The 15679-nt window shown below is 50.3% G+C and overlaps 4 protein-coding genes across 7 annotated transcripts; 1 reads left to right on the top strand and 3 right to left on the bottom strand.

Moving 5' to 3' along the window:
* Window positions 1-287: 287 nt before the first annotated feature.
* On the bottom strand, window positions 288-3581 carry PV06_09796. 2 transcript variants are annotated; one of them, XM_016411271.1, is made up of 4 exons: window positions 3462-3581; window positions 3327-3408; window positions 947-3242; window positions 288-892 (listed from the first exon to the last, which is right to left on the bottom strand). In XM_016411271.1, the coding sequence occupies exons 1-4, from the start codon at window positions 3504-3506 to the stop codon at window positions 415-417; spliced, it is 2901 nt and encodes a 966-aa protein (XP_016258025.1). In that variant the 5' UTR covers window positions 3507-3581; the 3' UTR covers window positions 288-414. The 2 variants fall into 2 exon arrangements, with proteins under 2 accessions (XP_016258025.1, XP_016258026.1); XM_016411272.1 differs by having other exon boundaries at window positions 947-3408.
* A 1190-nt stretch (window positions 3582-4771) lies between these two features.
* On the bottom strand, window positions 4772-6976 carry PV06_09795 (tubulin beta chain). The gene is made up of 8 exons (XM_016411270.1): window positions 6811-6976; window positions 6660-6683; window positions 6580-6605; window positions 6489-6530; window positions 6383-6437; window positions 6198-6330; window positions 5822-6144; window positions 4772-5771 (listed from the first exon to the last, which is right to left on the bottom strand). The coding sequence occupies exons 1-8, from the start codon at window positions 6820-6822 to the stop codon at window positions 5040-5042; spliced, it is 1347 nt and encodes a 448-aa protein (XP_016258024.1). The 5' UTR covers window positions 6823-6976; the 3' UTR covers window positions 4772-5039.
* A 1615-nt stretch (window positions 6977-8591) lies between these two features.
* Window positions 8592-9338, top strand: PV06_09794 (uncharacterized protein; the record flags this gene model as incomplete). Its single annotated transcript, XM_016411269.1, has 1 exon — window positions 8592-9338. The coding sequence occupies one exon, from the start codon at window positions 8592-8594 to the stop codon at window positions 9336-9338; it is 747 nt and encodes a 248-aa protein (XP_016258023.1).
* A 519-nt stretch (window positions 9339-9857) lies between these two features.
* PV06_09793 lies at window positions 9858-14291 on the bottom strand. Of its 3 annotated transcripts, XM_016411268.1 has the most exons (5): window positions 14072-14291; window positions 13466-14020; window positions 12017-13402; window positions 11064-11962; window positions 9858-10911 (listed from the first exon to the last, which is right to left on the bottom strand). In XM_016411268.1, exons 3-5 carry the CDS (start codon window positions 12390-12392, stop codon window positions 10900-10902), a joined length of 1287 nt encoding a protein of 428 aa, XP_016258022.1. In that variant the 5' UTR covers window positions 12393-13402; window positions 13466-14020; window positions 14072-14291; the 3' UTR covers window positions 9858-10899. The 3 variants fall into 3 exon arrangements, with proteins under 3 accessions (XP_016258022.1, XP_016258021.1, XP_016258020.1); XM_016411267.1 differs by having other exon boundaries at window positions 13466-14291; XM_016411266.1 differs by having other exon boundaries at window positions 9858-11962.
* Window positions 14292-15679: the final 1388 nt, after the last annotated feature.

The raw sequence follows: 15679 nt of genomic DNA, 5'->3' as shown, positions 1-15679 counted from the left end.
CGACAAAACACGGCACGGTCATCCCTGTAATCAGCGTTCTACCGATTTAAAACTTCCGCGCCGTTACGAGTACGCCTTGTGTTTGACTACAGACAAGGTGAGAGAGTGGACACAATAGAAACAACAGAAAAACCAACAATTGACACGGGCATTAGAAAAGTAGGTCTTTTCCTCCGTACGACACACTCTAGACCGTCTTTCTTCCCCCCTCCATCATGACGAGGCGCATTCGCATTCGACTCACCCCGTGGCAGGCAATACGTAGTCTGTATGTTCCGATGATCTATTCTCTCATCATGGAATTTTTACGACACTCTTGTACCTATCTAGGTAGAAAACTACTGGTCATCATACAGAGGACATGGCTTCTCAAATCCCTTCTGTAGACGGTTTCTCCTCTTTGGACGCTCTAGCTCAATCTATGGCCTCAAGATCCAATTCGTCTTGCTCCTTCCAACTGACCTTCCAGATGTCACTGTTTCCTTTGTCCGTCTTCATCTTCTTCGCTTTTGGCCCACTCTGCTCGGTGGCCTGCAAAAGTGCTTCACTGTCGACGGCAAATGCTCTAACCAATTCCCTCATTCTTTTCCCCTCGACAAAAGCATTCGTCAACGTGGGAGTCTCAGCCACTCTCTGTGCAAGCTCCATACACTCCACCAACCACGCCCGTGAGATGAAATGACCCGCAAACCACAAGGCACTGTTGTACGCCAAGATGACCTCAGGGATATAGTGGTTGCGAATGGCTGTCAGATGCACGCCTTCTTGCTCGTCTTGAGGACGACAGAGGAAATTATTGTCCAACACGGGAACAATTGTAGATCGCACATCGTCGAGTGCCTTTTTCAAGTCACGCTTGTACGTCCTCAGCAATGACGCATTCGATCGATTTCTGCGGCAGGTCAGTCAGAATCTTGATGTTCCCCAAAAGTTCTTCGTCACTCACGATTCAAGATTATCAGCCGTTTCCTGGAACATGTCCAAGGAATCGATGGCCATGGTGAGCTGTTCCAGTTGTCGCCAAGTCAAAGATTTATAAGCCAAAGTCTCGCGGTCGTTGCCAGGTCTTGTGAGTGGATGTTCAACAATCACTGGGTCTCTTCTTCGACGGCTGGGGCTGATCGGATGGATTCTATCCTCATCCAGTTCATCCTCATCCGTTTGATCAGGTTGTGCAGGTGGTTCACCGTTGGCAAAGATGAGATTCATCTTGACCGCTGCGAGAGAGACCTCGGACAGGCTAACTCGATCAATCATTTGGCGAAGCGCAACGAAATTTCCCTCGGCAAGGAAAGTCTTGTACAAGACTCCAAAAGCCCAAGCAGCGCTGCCCCAATTTTCAGCATCGATATACCGGAACCATTCGACACTTCGCAATGCCTTTTCGTCCGCATCAGTGACAGGGCCCGTCATTAGTGGCTGTTTGACTCTCGAAACTGCGAATTTAGCGGTTCCTCCTGCTACGGTCATCCTCGGTGGATGGCATTCCGTCATATTTTGCAGCTTTTGAATGTCGCCAAAGTTTGCCAGAGAGAAAATGCCGTAGATCACTTCAGCAACGTTGATCTTTTCGTGTTTCATAAGTTTGACCATGGTGTCTCGCTCTTTGGAGTTTGTAATGTTGATTAGGACGGTGCCCAAGACATGTTGCGCACGATCTGGCGATAGTTTGGCGGCATATGTTGGTATTAGTTGATACCTGCCAATGCTTTGCAGGAAGCTGATATACATTGCGATATTGTTCTCCATCACGTACAAATGCTCTTCATACGCTGCGTCAAGGAACCCCAGTGCTTTCAAGACCAGTTGAAGGTGTACCACCATCCTCACCGCGTCTTGATCTTGTGCATTGAGTTGGGAGATCTCATCACCATGGTCTTTATTGGCCTCAATGAGATCGTCACCTTGACCAAAGCTGTGAGCCACATAAGCAACAGCTTGTCCCATGTTAATAAACAAGCTTTCATAGTCCTTGGACATAACGGCCATTTCGAACAACTTGTGCGGTCGGTGGGACTCTTCCTTCGTGGCTGCATCGGAAAAGGCCTTCGTCGTATGAAGCCGAACTTGAGCTGTGGAGGGAGATCGAGGTCGAAACTCATTAGAGCCCTGTCCGACTATTTTCTTCTGGTATGCCTGAATATAGGTCTCGTACCTGTCCATCAAAAGAGCATTGAAAAGCGCAAACATATGGTCATCGATAGTCTGTGCAGCTGAACCTGCAGCCTCATTGTCCCCACACAGAATTCCGTATACAGCTCTTTGATATTTATCGACGATGGCCGGGTTGTGAGCAAGAGCTCTGCATCGTTCGAGCCATTCCGGATTCGTGGCCAGGTTCAATATGCGAAGCCAGGGTGAATCTGCCATTTCGGATGGGCTCGCTCCACAACCTCGGAGGACTTCATATCTCCATACTTCTTTGCGCTCTGCCCACCATGATTGGATCTCCACGGCAGTTTGGCCACGCCGCAACATCTCCCAGCACGTGCGCCACGCGGCTTCTTCGTGATATTCGTCCTGTTCTTGAAGCACGGCTGACTCTCGAGTTCTCGAGTCAGGATCTAATTGCGCCACTAAAGGTTTGCCATCAATACTGCGGACATGGGTGCGGTTTAAGCCAGGATTCGATGGTTCCAGAGGTTTTGACCAGACCCTAGTTCGCTTCTGTTGTTTTATAGCGGTTTGTGTGTAAATAGGTCCAGCACTCCATACTCCGTCGCCGCGTTCAGACTTCTCGGCTAGATCGTGGAGGAGATTTTCGATAGGCTCAGACGATCCTGCAGCTCTCTCCTGTAGCCAACTCAAGATGCATTCATATTCCTGCGCAACTGCATCTGAGTCTAGAAAAGCCGTCCAGAGTTCAACATTGTCTGAATATCTGTGTAGTCCACCTAATCTTGAGTCTTGAGCAATCTGTGCATTGTTCGTAGTTTCCGGGGAACTGCATGCTAGCAGATTCCGAACAAGGATCCAGAGATCGTTCTCGAGTTGTATCTTTTGAATCTGTGCATCAGATTCGCTTGCCGGTGTCTTCTGTCTTCGGTTTTCGGCGATCTTGCTAAATCGCTCCAAAAGTAAGAGAGCATCCTCCCAAAGTGTTTGATCAGTTGGTGCTCGATTGGCCACGAATTTATCCAGGGCTTTTGCAAAATCTTCGGCTTGTTTGCTCACACGATCAGCCGTGTCTTGTAGCGGTCGAAGGATGTCTTGGGCTGAGGACTGGTAGGGAGATTGAGGATCTGTGACGTTGATCAGCATTTTGTGGTATTCTGCCACGAAAGGTTATGTCGACGATGAGGTAGGCTAGTAAAGGGAATTCACACCTCCTTCATGGTCAAAGTCGTCCGCCATCTCCTCATCTTCATGGTCACTGGGGGGCGGTGAGTCGGGCTGTCTAGGGAGGAACTGCATTGAAGTCAGCGGCAGTAACAGGAGAGCTCGAAACCCAAAATCCTTACATCTGGTGCTCTCCCATGGACCGAGGATCGGGTAGTGGGTGCCATTGTCACGAAGAATATGAACTATGAGTATTTGCGGTCGTAGGGCTGTTCTCGACTGCCTATTGATCTTTCTCTACCCCGGGCTTGTTGTAGCAACTTTCTGAACAATACCGCGACAAGTCGAGTACGCGCAGACGCTAGTCTCAAATAGGAATGGACTCTTTTCAGAGCCTTCTTCACCGGCCATCAATTCTTCCTTTCTTCTTTCTTTTTTCTTTCCTCAATGTCATACAGGTAGTCATTAGAGTCTCGGAACAGACCTTTCTTTCTCAGTGGTTGTTCAGATCCTACAAGGGTCTCTTGCGTGCTCACGATTGCCTAAGAGCATAGTTTTGCATCCGCTGTTCAGCTGACCAGACCTCATTTTGAAGGGACGATGGTTCAGGTAGAAAAATCGTATGCTACATGTTTTTATCATTATCTCCATGCCAGAGCGACCTTTTATATATACATGATTGATCTATCCGCCCAGCACTCGAGATAAGGAAGGCCGGGTCACCGCTGTTGTCTCCGCTGCTCCAATTTCAACTTCAGCAACTTGGGCTTAGGACAGGAGACTGTGCTGGCGTCTTCTCCTTGTTGTTTATAGAATGCATTACAACATTCGTATAATGCATCGACTGCCGACTGGCATTTTTCCTCCTTGTAATTGTTCTTCTGCAAACAGTCTGTTGGCAGGACGGTTATTCCATGGATGTCCAAAACAAGAAATAAAAATGCCTACCCTGAATAGCACACTACAAGCATCATCTGTCAATATAGGAAGATGTAATGGGCCTTCAATGCCTTCTTGTCACTTACTGCTCGAGGATGGCAAGGAGGATCAGTCTTTAAATCATCTTCCAACTTGCCCTGCGAGATTGCATCAGTATTTGACTGGTCTGGGTGTGTCGGTGTATTTTTCAACTGACCATAGCGGGTATTGTAGGTTATGCGCTTCGATCAAGGTAGGATTTATGGGTGAAGCTGTGTCGCGAATACAATCAAGGAAACATACAGCATCTATGTTGGGTTGTTCAAATAGATTTGTGTTTTGCAAGCAGCCAAGTACCAGGCTTTAAATATTGTTGCGGCTGTGACGTATGTACAGGCAGGCTTGCTGGGAATATGTGTACTTATATTCGTGTTGTCTCCCCCCTGCACGGAGTCTGTCAGGTTAACATTCCACGTTTATCGGCAACATTACCGTCAGAAAGGTCGCTCTATGGAACACTCAACATGTCCAGCTTTTATCACGGGCAATTGAGACATGACTTATTAAATAATGGTTACTGAATATGCTATTGTTCTTTCATTCCATTAAGATTTGACGCTCAAGACTAAAGAAGTTGAGAAGTGCGCCATGCCTGCTTGACACTAACATCATTCCTGTTCATAGTCCCTGTCTTTAACTGCTGCTAGACTGTACTTCACTCGGGAGAAGTAAGAAGGGGATGCTGCGGCTAAACAAAACCAATTGGTATCCTTCCTGGGACCCTGCAACACAATGCATCCATCTCAACGAGACATGTCCTTCAGGGACTCATCTTGGTGTATTTACACCTCCTCTTCCAATGGGGCTTCCTCCTCACCATATTCTTCCTCACCCTCGGAGATGCTGGCATCTTGGTATTGTTGGTATTCGGACACAAGATCGTTCATGTTGGATTCAGCCTCGGTGAACTCCATCTCATCCATACCCTCACCAGTGTACCAATGCAAGAAAGCCTTTCGTCGGAACATGGCAGTGAATTGGTCACCGACACGCTTGAACAGCTCCTGAATAGAAGTAGAGTTACCAACGAAGGTTGAAGACATCTTCAGGCCGCGAGGGGGGATTGAGCAGAGAGCGGTCTGGACGTTGTTGGGGATCCATTCGACAAAGTAGCTGTTGTTCTTGCTCTGGACGTTGCGCATCTGATCTTCAACCTCCTTCATGCTGACCTTGCCACGGAAAATAGCGGAACAAGTCAGGTAGCGGCCATTTCTGAAGTCGGAAGCAGCCATCATGTTCTTAGGGTCGAACATTTGTTGAGTAAGCTCCGGCACACTGACGGCGCGGAACGAGTACGCACCACGGCTGGTCAAGGGAGCGAAGCCAACCATGAAGAAGTGGAGACGAGGGAAAGGAACCATGTTGACAGCGAGTTTTCGGAGGTCAGAGTTGAGTTGACCAGGGAATCGCAGGCAGGTGGTGACACCCGACATGACCGCAGAGACAAGGTGGTTCAGGTCACCGTACGAAGGGTTTGACAGCTTCAAGGTGCGCATGCAAATGTCGTACAGAGCCTATTTTGGTCAGTGGATGTAAATACGAAGGGGGTCCATAGTGAACCTACCTCATTGTCAATGCAGAAGGTCTCATCGGAGTTCTCAACCAATTGATGGACTGAGAGAGTGGCGTTGTATGGTTCAACGACAGTGTCGGAGACCTTGGGAGATGGGACGACGGAGAAGGTAGCCATCATGCGGTCTGGGAATTCTTCACGGATCTTGGAGATCAATAAAGTGCCCATACCGGCACCGGTACCACCACCTAGAGAGTGGGTGATCTGGAAACCTTGGAGGCAGTCGCAGCTCTCGGCTTCACGTCGAACAACATCAAGGACTTGGTCAACAAGTTCAGCACCTTCGGTGTAGTGGCCCTTCGCCCAGTTGTTTCCTGATTAACATGTTATTTTCCGAGTCTTATTTCGCACCCAATCCGTGGCTTACCAGCACCGCTCTGGCCAAAGACAAAGTTGTCAGGGCGGAAAAGTTGACCAAATGGACCAGCGCGGACTGCATCCATGGTACCGGGTTCGAGATCAACGAGGACAGCACGTGGAACATATTTGTTTCCGGATGCCTGAGGCAACAATTAGTGTTGAGCTTCGTCGGCGTGTTCTTCAGGGTAATACCTCGTTGAAGTAGACGTTCATACGTTCAAGTTGGAGGTCGGAGGTGCCATTGTAGCTGAAAAGTGTCAATTATGGATTTTCTCTTTGAATCTTTCGATGGACATACACTCCAGCGCCATCAAGACCATGTTCTCCTGAGATTTGTTGCCTGTTATCGTGTTAGGGGGGAATTCGATCGCGTCGGGGAAACTTCGCACCAGAAGGCAGCACCGATTTGGTTGCCCTACCAAGGGATTAGCTACAAACGTCCAAAAAGATAGCAGAGGGTGATACATACACATTGGCCAGTTTGCAAGTGAACCTGTATTGATAGACACTGTTAGTTGATGATTCTGTGAGGCGTAGAGGAATGGTGGGGTCAAAGCAGGGACATTGTCAAAGGGGTAAACAGGGCGTTGGACGCGTAGCGCAGTCTGGAGTTTACTCACAATCTCACGCATGTTGACGGGGGTTGTGAGCGAGAAGATGAGCTCAAAAGGATATCAAGATGGAAATTCGAGAATAGAGAACAGCTTCAATAGAGACCAAAGCTGAGAGAAGGGTGGTTGTGAGAGATGGTAAGGTCGTTGTGGACAGGCAGGGGGAGAGATTTGGGTGCTGGAAGGTCAATCAACAAACTGAAAACGCCAAGGATCTACCGGCGCGATACTACAGCATGTACCTTGAAGGCGGTGAACAACGCGCTATTCCCTAAATGGTTTTCTGGGGTTAAAACGGCAAGACTCATTTCGCCTAAGCCCCTTTTGGTCGGAGAGGACGCTTTTCAGTAACAACACACTGGGAGACAGTCAATAAACACATCAGTCATCCTTGTCGACACTCATGGTCTGATGATCTCTCCCCTGCTTCTTTCTTTAGGCAATGTCGGACTTCTTGACTCTGTGAAGGTGAGGAATATCGCGTGACAGGCAAGGAATCTTTATGCACAATTCATGCTTGTCGAATTTGGCGCCTACCGCAATCCGACATTATCTTCCTACATTCAAATCACAATGGTAAACACGGGGCATCATTGTGTCAAATCGAGTACCTGTAGGTTGTCCACCAGCATAAATGAGTTTCAGAGAACCGACAAACAAAGCCATTCTCTTGACCACTGCGGTTATGTTCCAGCGTGTTTGCTGGATGGATTCCTCAACTGCGGCTTTCTCCCATTTGGCAGTCTCTACGCAAGAATGTCGCACAAACAACGCCTCGCGGACATACATACTTCTGTGGGCTGCCGTTTGAACAAACACTCACCTCATTTGAGTTCAGATGTACTCGAGTTGTTTCTGCGAGTTGCTCCAGACTGTCCTATACCAAAGTGCCCGGCTCAGATGTCAAATTCGTTCAATGGTCTCATTTGCAATGTCCTCGGTTCGTGTCGTTTGCCTTGCTTTGCTTCAACGTTCCTATATGAACCGCTGCCCGTGATGTTAAATAGGACATGCTTTCATGTCCTCCCTGATCTCCTTCAGTCTCTTCTCCCCGGGCTCACGCAATCACCTTTAGCATGCACGGGTCAGCCCTTCCTGTCCTGTGGATCAAATTGGACTCAGTTATACTCATCGGGAACTCAACAGTAATCGGAAACCTCAACAGACAGCTCGAAGCATTAGTCTGTCAATAGAGCACTGCACCTAAATTTCAGGTAACTGAGATCGGACAAGAGAGATTCCCATCAGTCCTCGACCCTACAATGTAACGACAACGCAACAATGTCAAGCGAGTACCTTTTAGCCTTACGCTGTACCCCTTGGGGAGTCCATATTGACATCAACACACAGAAGTCATGCACAAGTACGGAGGTGGCTGCATACCACCTCGATATTTCAGCCTCGCAAGTCGATCCCCTTTGACTCGCAAATCCTGCGGCCTTCATATCGGACAATCGGATGCTCATCGTTTGTTGCTTCAATTCACCTGCTAAATGTCAAGATCCATTGTGAATGCCCTGGTCGCACAACCTCGTCCCTCACGCCCATCACTCGTGGCTAGACAACACTACGACAAAAACACTCACCCCAAAGGCAAGTCATTCAAGGAATTCGAAGTGCTGCGTTTGTCTCTTGGATCTTTTTATCTTCCTCATGATGCATCTTCGGCCTCCGTTCCTCTTCGCATATATCATCAGCTTTATCATCGACTTTGAATACCTAGCAAAGGCTCAGCACAGACATTCAGACCCTCTATCTATAATTCAAGCTTTACATAACTTGATACGAACATGTTCAACATGTTCTCCGGTAGTGGCCGCCACCGCCGCTCTGATCGGTCCAGAAATAGTCGGTACCGAGATGACTCTCCTCCTGAACGTCATGGCCACTCCCATCGTCATCACGGCCGCCGCCGTCGTCGTCGATCAGAACCGGATGGCATCCCACCACCCGCGCCATCTCCACCACCGGCTTACGAGGAGTACCCCGTTTCCCGCAGTCCTCCACGTGGCGGCGGTGGCAGAGACACCACACCAGAAGGTATAAGATATACAAACCCACCGCGCGAGCCACGACGTACGCACCGAACGTACGCCGACCCTGGACCGTTCATGTCAGGTGCACGCAGTCCGTTCGATGATGATCCCCTACCAAGAAGGACAGGGGTGCCTGACCCTGAACCTGGTGTTCGGTGCTACGTTCCTGACCCCAGACACGACGACGACGACGACGACCCGTACAACACTCCTCCTCGTCGTCATCCAGACGTATGGTACGACCGGCCAGACAGCAATGGATTCAGACCGGCACGGACGTCGTTCGATACCAGGTTCTCCGCCGGCCGCCCATCGTACTACACTCCTCGGAGTGGTGGTTTGAGGCCCGGTGAAAACGAACCTCGTCCACCTCGGAGGCGCGTCTACCTCGATCCCACGTGGCCTGGGCCAGGCTACGGCGGCGGCGGCGGCGGCGGCTCGTCGACGAATCGCTATCGGGATCGAAGTTCGGGATACTTTCGATTTTCAAGGGGGGGATAGCTCATGGTGAGCATAGAATTGACCCCCTTCTTTTTTTTAATATTCTCCCCTCACCTGATTCAATCGACATGGAAGGTCCCTTTTGTGTTTGCGTAACCAGACTTCACAAGACATGGCTGACGAAACCTTTGACAAACCGACCACGCAGGCGATAAAAGGTTAACGCGAGTTCAGGAAGATGATGTACGATCGATTTACGATTGACGTACGGATACTCTGCGTTCATTTCCTTTGTGAAATGCTCTGTTTTTCTGTTGTCAATGTCAAGGGCACGAGGTACCCAACTTCGACCCTTTACTGTATGATCACAGAATGAGGCACGCCCGGGGAAGAACTCGACGTCACTAAAATATGTGGGACTCTGGAGGAGGGTACGGATTACCCAAGCGACTTCATGAAGTGAGTTCCGAGGACGTTGACTCACCTAGTTTCTACGATAGCTAGTCCGTGAAGAGGGGAAAATCAAGATGCTACGCAGCCTCTACCGCCCAAGCTTACACCATAGTCACGAGCACTGTTCTTCGAGAGAAAAGGAAAGGAAGAATTGTGGACGGAGTTGTTTATCTTGGTCATAAAATCATCAAGCCATTTGAAAGGCTCTGCCATGAGGGCCACTACCCGGGCGTCTGAAATGAGAAAGCTATCTAGTCATGACATCGTAGCCAATAATCATCCTTTTGGCTGGAAACTCGCAAACATAAAACATAACGAAAAGAAAAGGTCTTTGCAATATGCACCGGAAATGCTTTGTATGCAAGGTGTCATCAACAGCGTCTCGCTTTCTTGCTCGGATGGCAGTATCTTGTGTTCATGGCAGAAGGAAATCGTAAGCCCGTTTCGCCGAGAAAAAAAAGAGTTTCATGTCGTCAAGACAGAGTTGCGAATGTCGTAAAAAGTCATGTCGCTCCGTCAATATGTTGGATAGTGCCCACCTGCTGCTGGAGGAGGTACACCTATTGGCGGAGGAGGGAAGCCTGTTGAAGGCGCAGGACCACCCGGCGGAGGAGGCGGTGGCGTCGGCTGCGGCGCCGAAGGAGGCGCATAATGTGCTGCCGTCTGCGATATGGCTCCGTACGGATTGTCATCTGCATAGTGGACTTCGGATGCTGATGCGAAAGGGGGAGGGGCACCGTGCGGATGGTACACCTCCTGACCGTACGTGTTGAGATTCGGCATGCTCCCCGTGAAGTTGCTGTTGACATAATCGTTGGTCGCGAGCATACTCATCTTCCGTCTCCTTGCCTCTCGTTTCCTGGCGTGCCGTTCCAGCTTCTCCTTTTCCTCTCTCCTCTCACGATTGAACTCTTGCGTCTCCTTCCACTCGCTGTATGCGCCCTTCAGACCCAACGCCGCGATGCCGATGCTGGCGGCGTCTTGAAGTCTTGCCTTGTTCTTCTCGCTCCTCGCCTCTGCCTTGCTGATGTCTCCTTCTCTCAACGCCCTCCGCCGCGCCTCTCTCTTCTCCATACTCTGGTAGACGTTGTGGGCCGCATGGATGGTCGCCACGGTGGCCAGGCCTCCTGTGAGCAACATCTTCTTCTTGCCCTTTTTCACCTTTTTCTCATCGTCGGAACTGGAGCCGAGGTCAGAATCGGAGTCTGTGTCTGGATCACCGGTGTGACGCGGTCCGTAATCCAGCTCATAACCAGGAGGATGCCCTCGGGGCAGACTCATGGAACGGAAACCGTCACGTGGGTAATCTTGTTGGGGTTGAATGGTACCTACATCTCTGGAATCATTATAATATCCTCCATTTCGACTCGACCGTCCATCATCATAGTAGTCATCGTAATGTCGCGAGGAAGAGCGTCGTTCAGGGTCGACTTTATCGGCGGCGTCCTTCAGACCGAGGGCTGCAAGTCCTTTGGCGGCCACCCGAGAGACGCTGCGACTCCTCTTCTGGCGCGGAGGACTGTCGTAGCGGCTGTCGTAAGACGAGTCTCGAGAGCGAGCCCGACCCCGGGAACGAGATCGCACGGAATCATAGACCTTTTTCGCGGTGGCCGCAACGACGCCCCCGGCGGCTAGATCTCCAAATCCGCCGCGGGATTGGCTTCGTCCACGAGAGTCAGGACTGCCGCCTCTGCCACGAGACTTTGAACGGGAACCGTTGATGATGCGGTTGGTGGCAAGACCAGCGATGGCGGATCCCACGATGTCGCGCTTGTTGTGGTGATGAGGGTCGTCTTTATTGGAGATCAAGCCGTCGACACCTCCAGCAGCGAGTGCGGCAGTCAAGACTCGTTTGCCCTTGTTGCCACCCCAGCCTCCTGGTTCTTTGCGAGAACGGAAGGCCTCACTGGCACCGGCGAGGACAGCAGCTTTGATGGCCTGAGAATATTGTTCATTCTTGGTGCCTTTGCCGCGACTCTTACTTCGATGTCTGGATGTCTCTGATGATGAACGTCGACGTCCTCCTGCTCTGCTTCGACTTCGATGGCGACTGCGATCGCTATCTCGCGATCGGTCACGACTCTTGCCAAGGACCGCTCCTGCAAGACCACCAAGGCCGAGAGAGCCTAGCACCTCTTCGGTTGTAGACTTTCTGCGCTCTTTCTTCTTCTCTGGAGTACGACTGCGCGAAGAGTAGGAGTCGTAGGAGTCATCACGACGTCGAGAGCGATCTGGGAGAGTATGTTAGTATAGTGACACGTGGGTAGGAACGACAAGGGACTCACGTCTGTCATCATAATCTCGGCCCCGGCGACTGCGGCCACCAGAGACAGTGTATTCATCATCCCGTTTGCGACGTGAGACATAAGTGGAATCATCATAATAGCGATCGTCGTACCAGCGGTCGTCGTCTGATTTGGTGCGCACTGGACGGTGGCCACTCTTGCGCACAGTGGTCTCGCGATAATAGGCGCCGCCGGGTTCGAAGTCTCCTCGAGAGACTTCTTCGACGGACGAAACACTGTCGTCTCGGCGTCTGACGATACGGGTATCTCTCACGTTTTCGTCGTAAGAGGTGCCGCCATCATAATCGTCTCTCCTGGATCGCTCTCGGGTGCTCTTCGCTCGCCTCGGTCTGTCGTCGCCGCCGTAATATGACATGGTCGATATAGATTGCGGGGTTGAGGAGGGATGGTCCAAGCAAACTTATAAGGTGTTTGTGGCCCAGCGGAAAACCGGAACCACGGCAGAGGGACGGGTCGTTGCGATGCTTCAACCGCGGTCAGACCAATTCAACTGTTGATAACAGAAGGATTGATTCAGGCGTGAATTGCGAGAGGGAGCGTTAATGAAGACAATACAGTAGTACGCAGTATGGAGTAGGCAATGAACTCTTGGACAAGCTTGGCAAAATTGTGATGGTAAGGCAGCGAAAGTGGGCGCAGAATGATGAGGCCAAATTGATGTGTGTATTTGTCCCTTTGACTGAAGGGAATTCGTGGTGGCTGGTAAAAGTGGTGAGAATTGAATCATGAGGGGCACCCAAAACAAGGCAACTGGGGCGCGACTTTGCCCACTGGACTGGCTACGTAATGGCCGGCGCCTCTGCAAGGAGGAGAACTAGGGCTGGTCTTCAGGCAGCAAAGCGCCCGAGAGGCAAGGGTTAGGCTAGGGACAAGGGCAAGGCTCGTGGCGAAGTGCAGATAAGTCGCCGTGTCATAGAAAAGGTGTGGACTTGTAAGCGAACAGAGTGAAAATGACAGTGACAGTGATCAAAGTGTAAGCCCAAAGGTCCTCCGAGTTCAGAATCCAGACAGAGGCTGCAGCGGTGACCGATGGCAAGAAGCGATACGGAGTATCACCAGAAAGTACCAGCGCCAGGGTGTCGTCCAGGCCAGAAGTGTGTGGCTATGTCGTTCGGAATATGGATACCAACTGGTCTACTCCGTAACCAGGCAAAGAACCAGTGCAGGAAGGGGATCACATCGTCTACCGCTTGTTCACTGCCACGTCACAGGAGAGACGAAGGATGAGAGCAGCTGACTGGCACTTGTTTGCCCAATGATGTACAGAATACAGTAAGTCGTCATTCGCTGGTTGGCAGAGAACCCTGGTTCTTTCTTTCATGTAGTGGACGAGGCAACGGGACACAGAGGCTACTCGTCCTCGTACTTTGACCGGTCAGCCTTGTATCTCTTTCAGAAACATTGAGCACAAAATAATATATAGCTCACCACTCAACGACTCCAGGTGCTGCTCTGGTACACGGGGTAGACATCGTGCCAAAGTACAGCAAACCAAGATCATGGAGTGATCAAGTAGGAACGAAAAAAAGAATAAATAGTGCCTTGATGACGCCTAACGAGTAGATATCTAGCAGTCAGAAAAGATCTCTTGTGCTGATAATACTATATACCTTCTTGATCGCTGTGGTACTTTGCCTTGTTTGTAGCACTCGAGAGCCTCAATGGACAATAGCAACTTTACTGGTCTCAGACTCGGGGCTACCGGGCATTCTTGGCAGGGCACGTTTTGTTTTGTGATGCCCACCAGGAAATCAACTTGACAGGTCGGGGCAGGGTTCACTATCTGTACTCTTCCGGCTGGTGGGCATGTCAGGAGGAACAGCAGCCTCACTAAACAGCCCTGCATCAAATTTCACGCCCCTTACGTGACAAGTGCCGGGACCGGGTTTACCAGCTCACCGGTGCTGGGAAATGGACCCTGATTGCCATGGGATCGTCAAGTACAGCACGTGGAAGAAATTAAGGACAACAATTGTCCAGGACCTTGTTCACAGGGTTAGAATAATGTACCATGAGATGGAAATGTTCTCGAACTTTGTAAAACACAATCGACCACAATGAGATGGATTGTCATGGAGCGCAGGGGGCGGAGGACTGGGGTGCAGAGCGACAATTCCAGCTTTGCGACAAATCGAACTAAAGGCGAGTGCCGAAGAGATGATGGTCATAGATCCCTGAGTCCAGGTACAGCACCGAGTTCGCTCGTATTGTACCCGAAACCGAGAAAAATCACAACGACGAAAAGATGGTAAACCATATTTCAAACATGCCACGTTGGGAGCACGCCATCCATACTGTAGATTTATTATTGACCTCTTATAAGCATCAGTCCACGATTGCCTGACACTATTGCTCAAAGGCGGAAGGCTGTTATCTGGCCATCCAACCTTACTGGGATATTACGGCCCAGGCATAGGGCAGGATGTTGCGCCCGACACGTAGAGTTTGAGGTAGGTTCAGACTAGCGCACGGATTCATCAGGCGGTTGTGATAATGGAGGGGACGAGTACTGTATTGGGAAGCCCTGCCTGGGCGGTGTGAGTACAGTAGAAGACGGGCGTTGTTGACTTCCTTCAGGGGTAACAAACACCTCAAAACAGTACAACAGGTGGACAATGCTCCCCAGGTGAGTTTAACTGTACAAACTCATTGGGTACGATTTGTGGTAGGCAGCTGGCTGAGGCCGCAAGCCGTGTCTGAGGATCGACTTCTGGCGGGGATCGAGAATTGGCCTGCATCGGTACTTTTCAGGGAACCTTGTGTCGCCGTGATGTCATGAACCCTGTGACGTTGGAGGCTTGTGAGTGGCTTGTGTCATGGAAGAGTGGATGCTCGGAAAATAGTGCCAGACAAGAAGGTACTCAAGTAGACAAGTACTCTGTACCTTTGATCGGCGTACTTGAGCCTCAGTAGCACGAATAACTTACAGTAGACTCGAGGCGATCATGAGGAATAAAAGATATCTTGGTCGTAATGTTTATTCTCTCTGTCTATACAGGGCATATCCAGGGACCGAATATTCAAATGTACGCCTCCAAGTACGGAGTACCTAGGTACCTCTATCTTACCTAGCCACAACCCACCCTCACGCAGCTGTCATTACCGCCCACTAGGGGCATGGATCCCCTACAGCTGTCTCTACCGTAGCTCGTACCCATCAAGCCCCCTTCTGTTTGCTTCTGGATCGTGATCTGTTCGTGTATCGGTCGATCCAGCCTTGTACCTAAGACCAGTTTTTCCAATGCTGATGCCGCTGATACCACCGACGTATCCCTTCACATCCGGTTTTTCTGTAGATCGCTGCCCTTAGTCATCTCGTTTTTTTCCTAGTCATGTCTCGACTGTTTTGGTACGAGCACGAGAAAGTCCCTGGTGTATGTCCAGCCTCGTGGTGTTGGATGCACATGATGTCGAAGGTAGTCAGACTACTATAGTACTCCGGACAGTACCAAAGATATCGAGCACCATGCCATTGTAGTGGTATGTATTGCTGCAGGGTCCTATTCTTCCCGTCACAGGTACAACGTGTGGCTGAGGAAAACCCTTCTTCTGGTACATGGTGTACGAGGTATCTCGATCTCTGCGCATCGGCGATGAATGGCGCCTTGGTAATCTTCCCTGACAGGCCTAATGTGTCCATTC

The sequence above is a fragment of the Exophiala oligosperma genome, assembly GCF_000835515.1.
Source record: "Exophiala oligosperma strain CBS 72588 unplaced genomic scaffold supercont1.11, whole genome shotgun sequence".
Taxonomy (NCBI): domain Eukaryota; kingdom Fungi; phylum Ascomycota; class Eurotiomycetes; order Chaetothyriales; family Herpotrichiellaceae; genus Exophiala; species Exophiala oligosperma.
The sequence above is the reverse complement of the archived record's forward strand: the minus strand, read 5'-3'. Positions and strand labels throughout refer to the sequence as shown.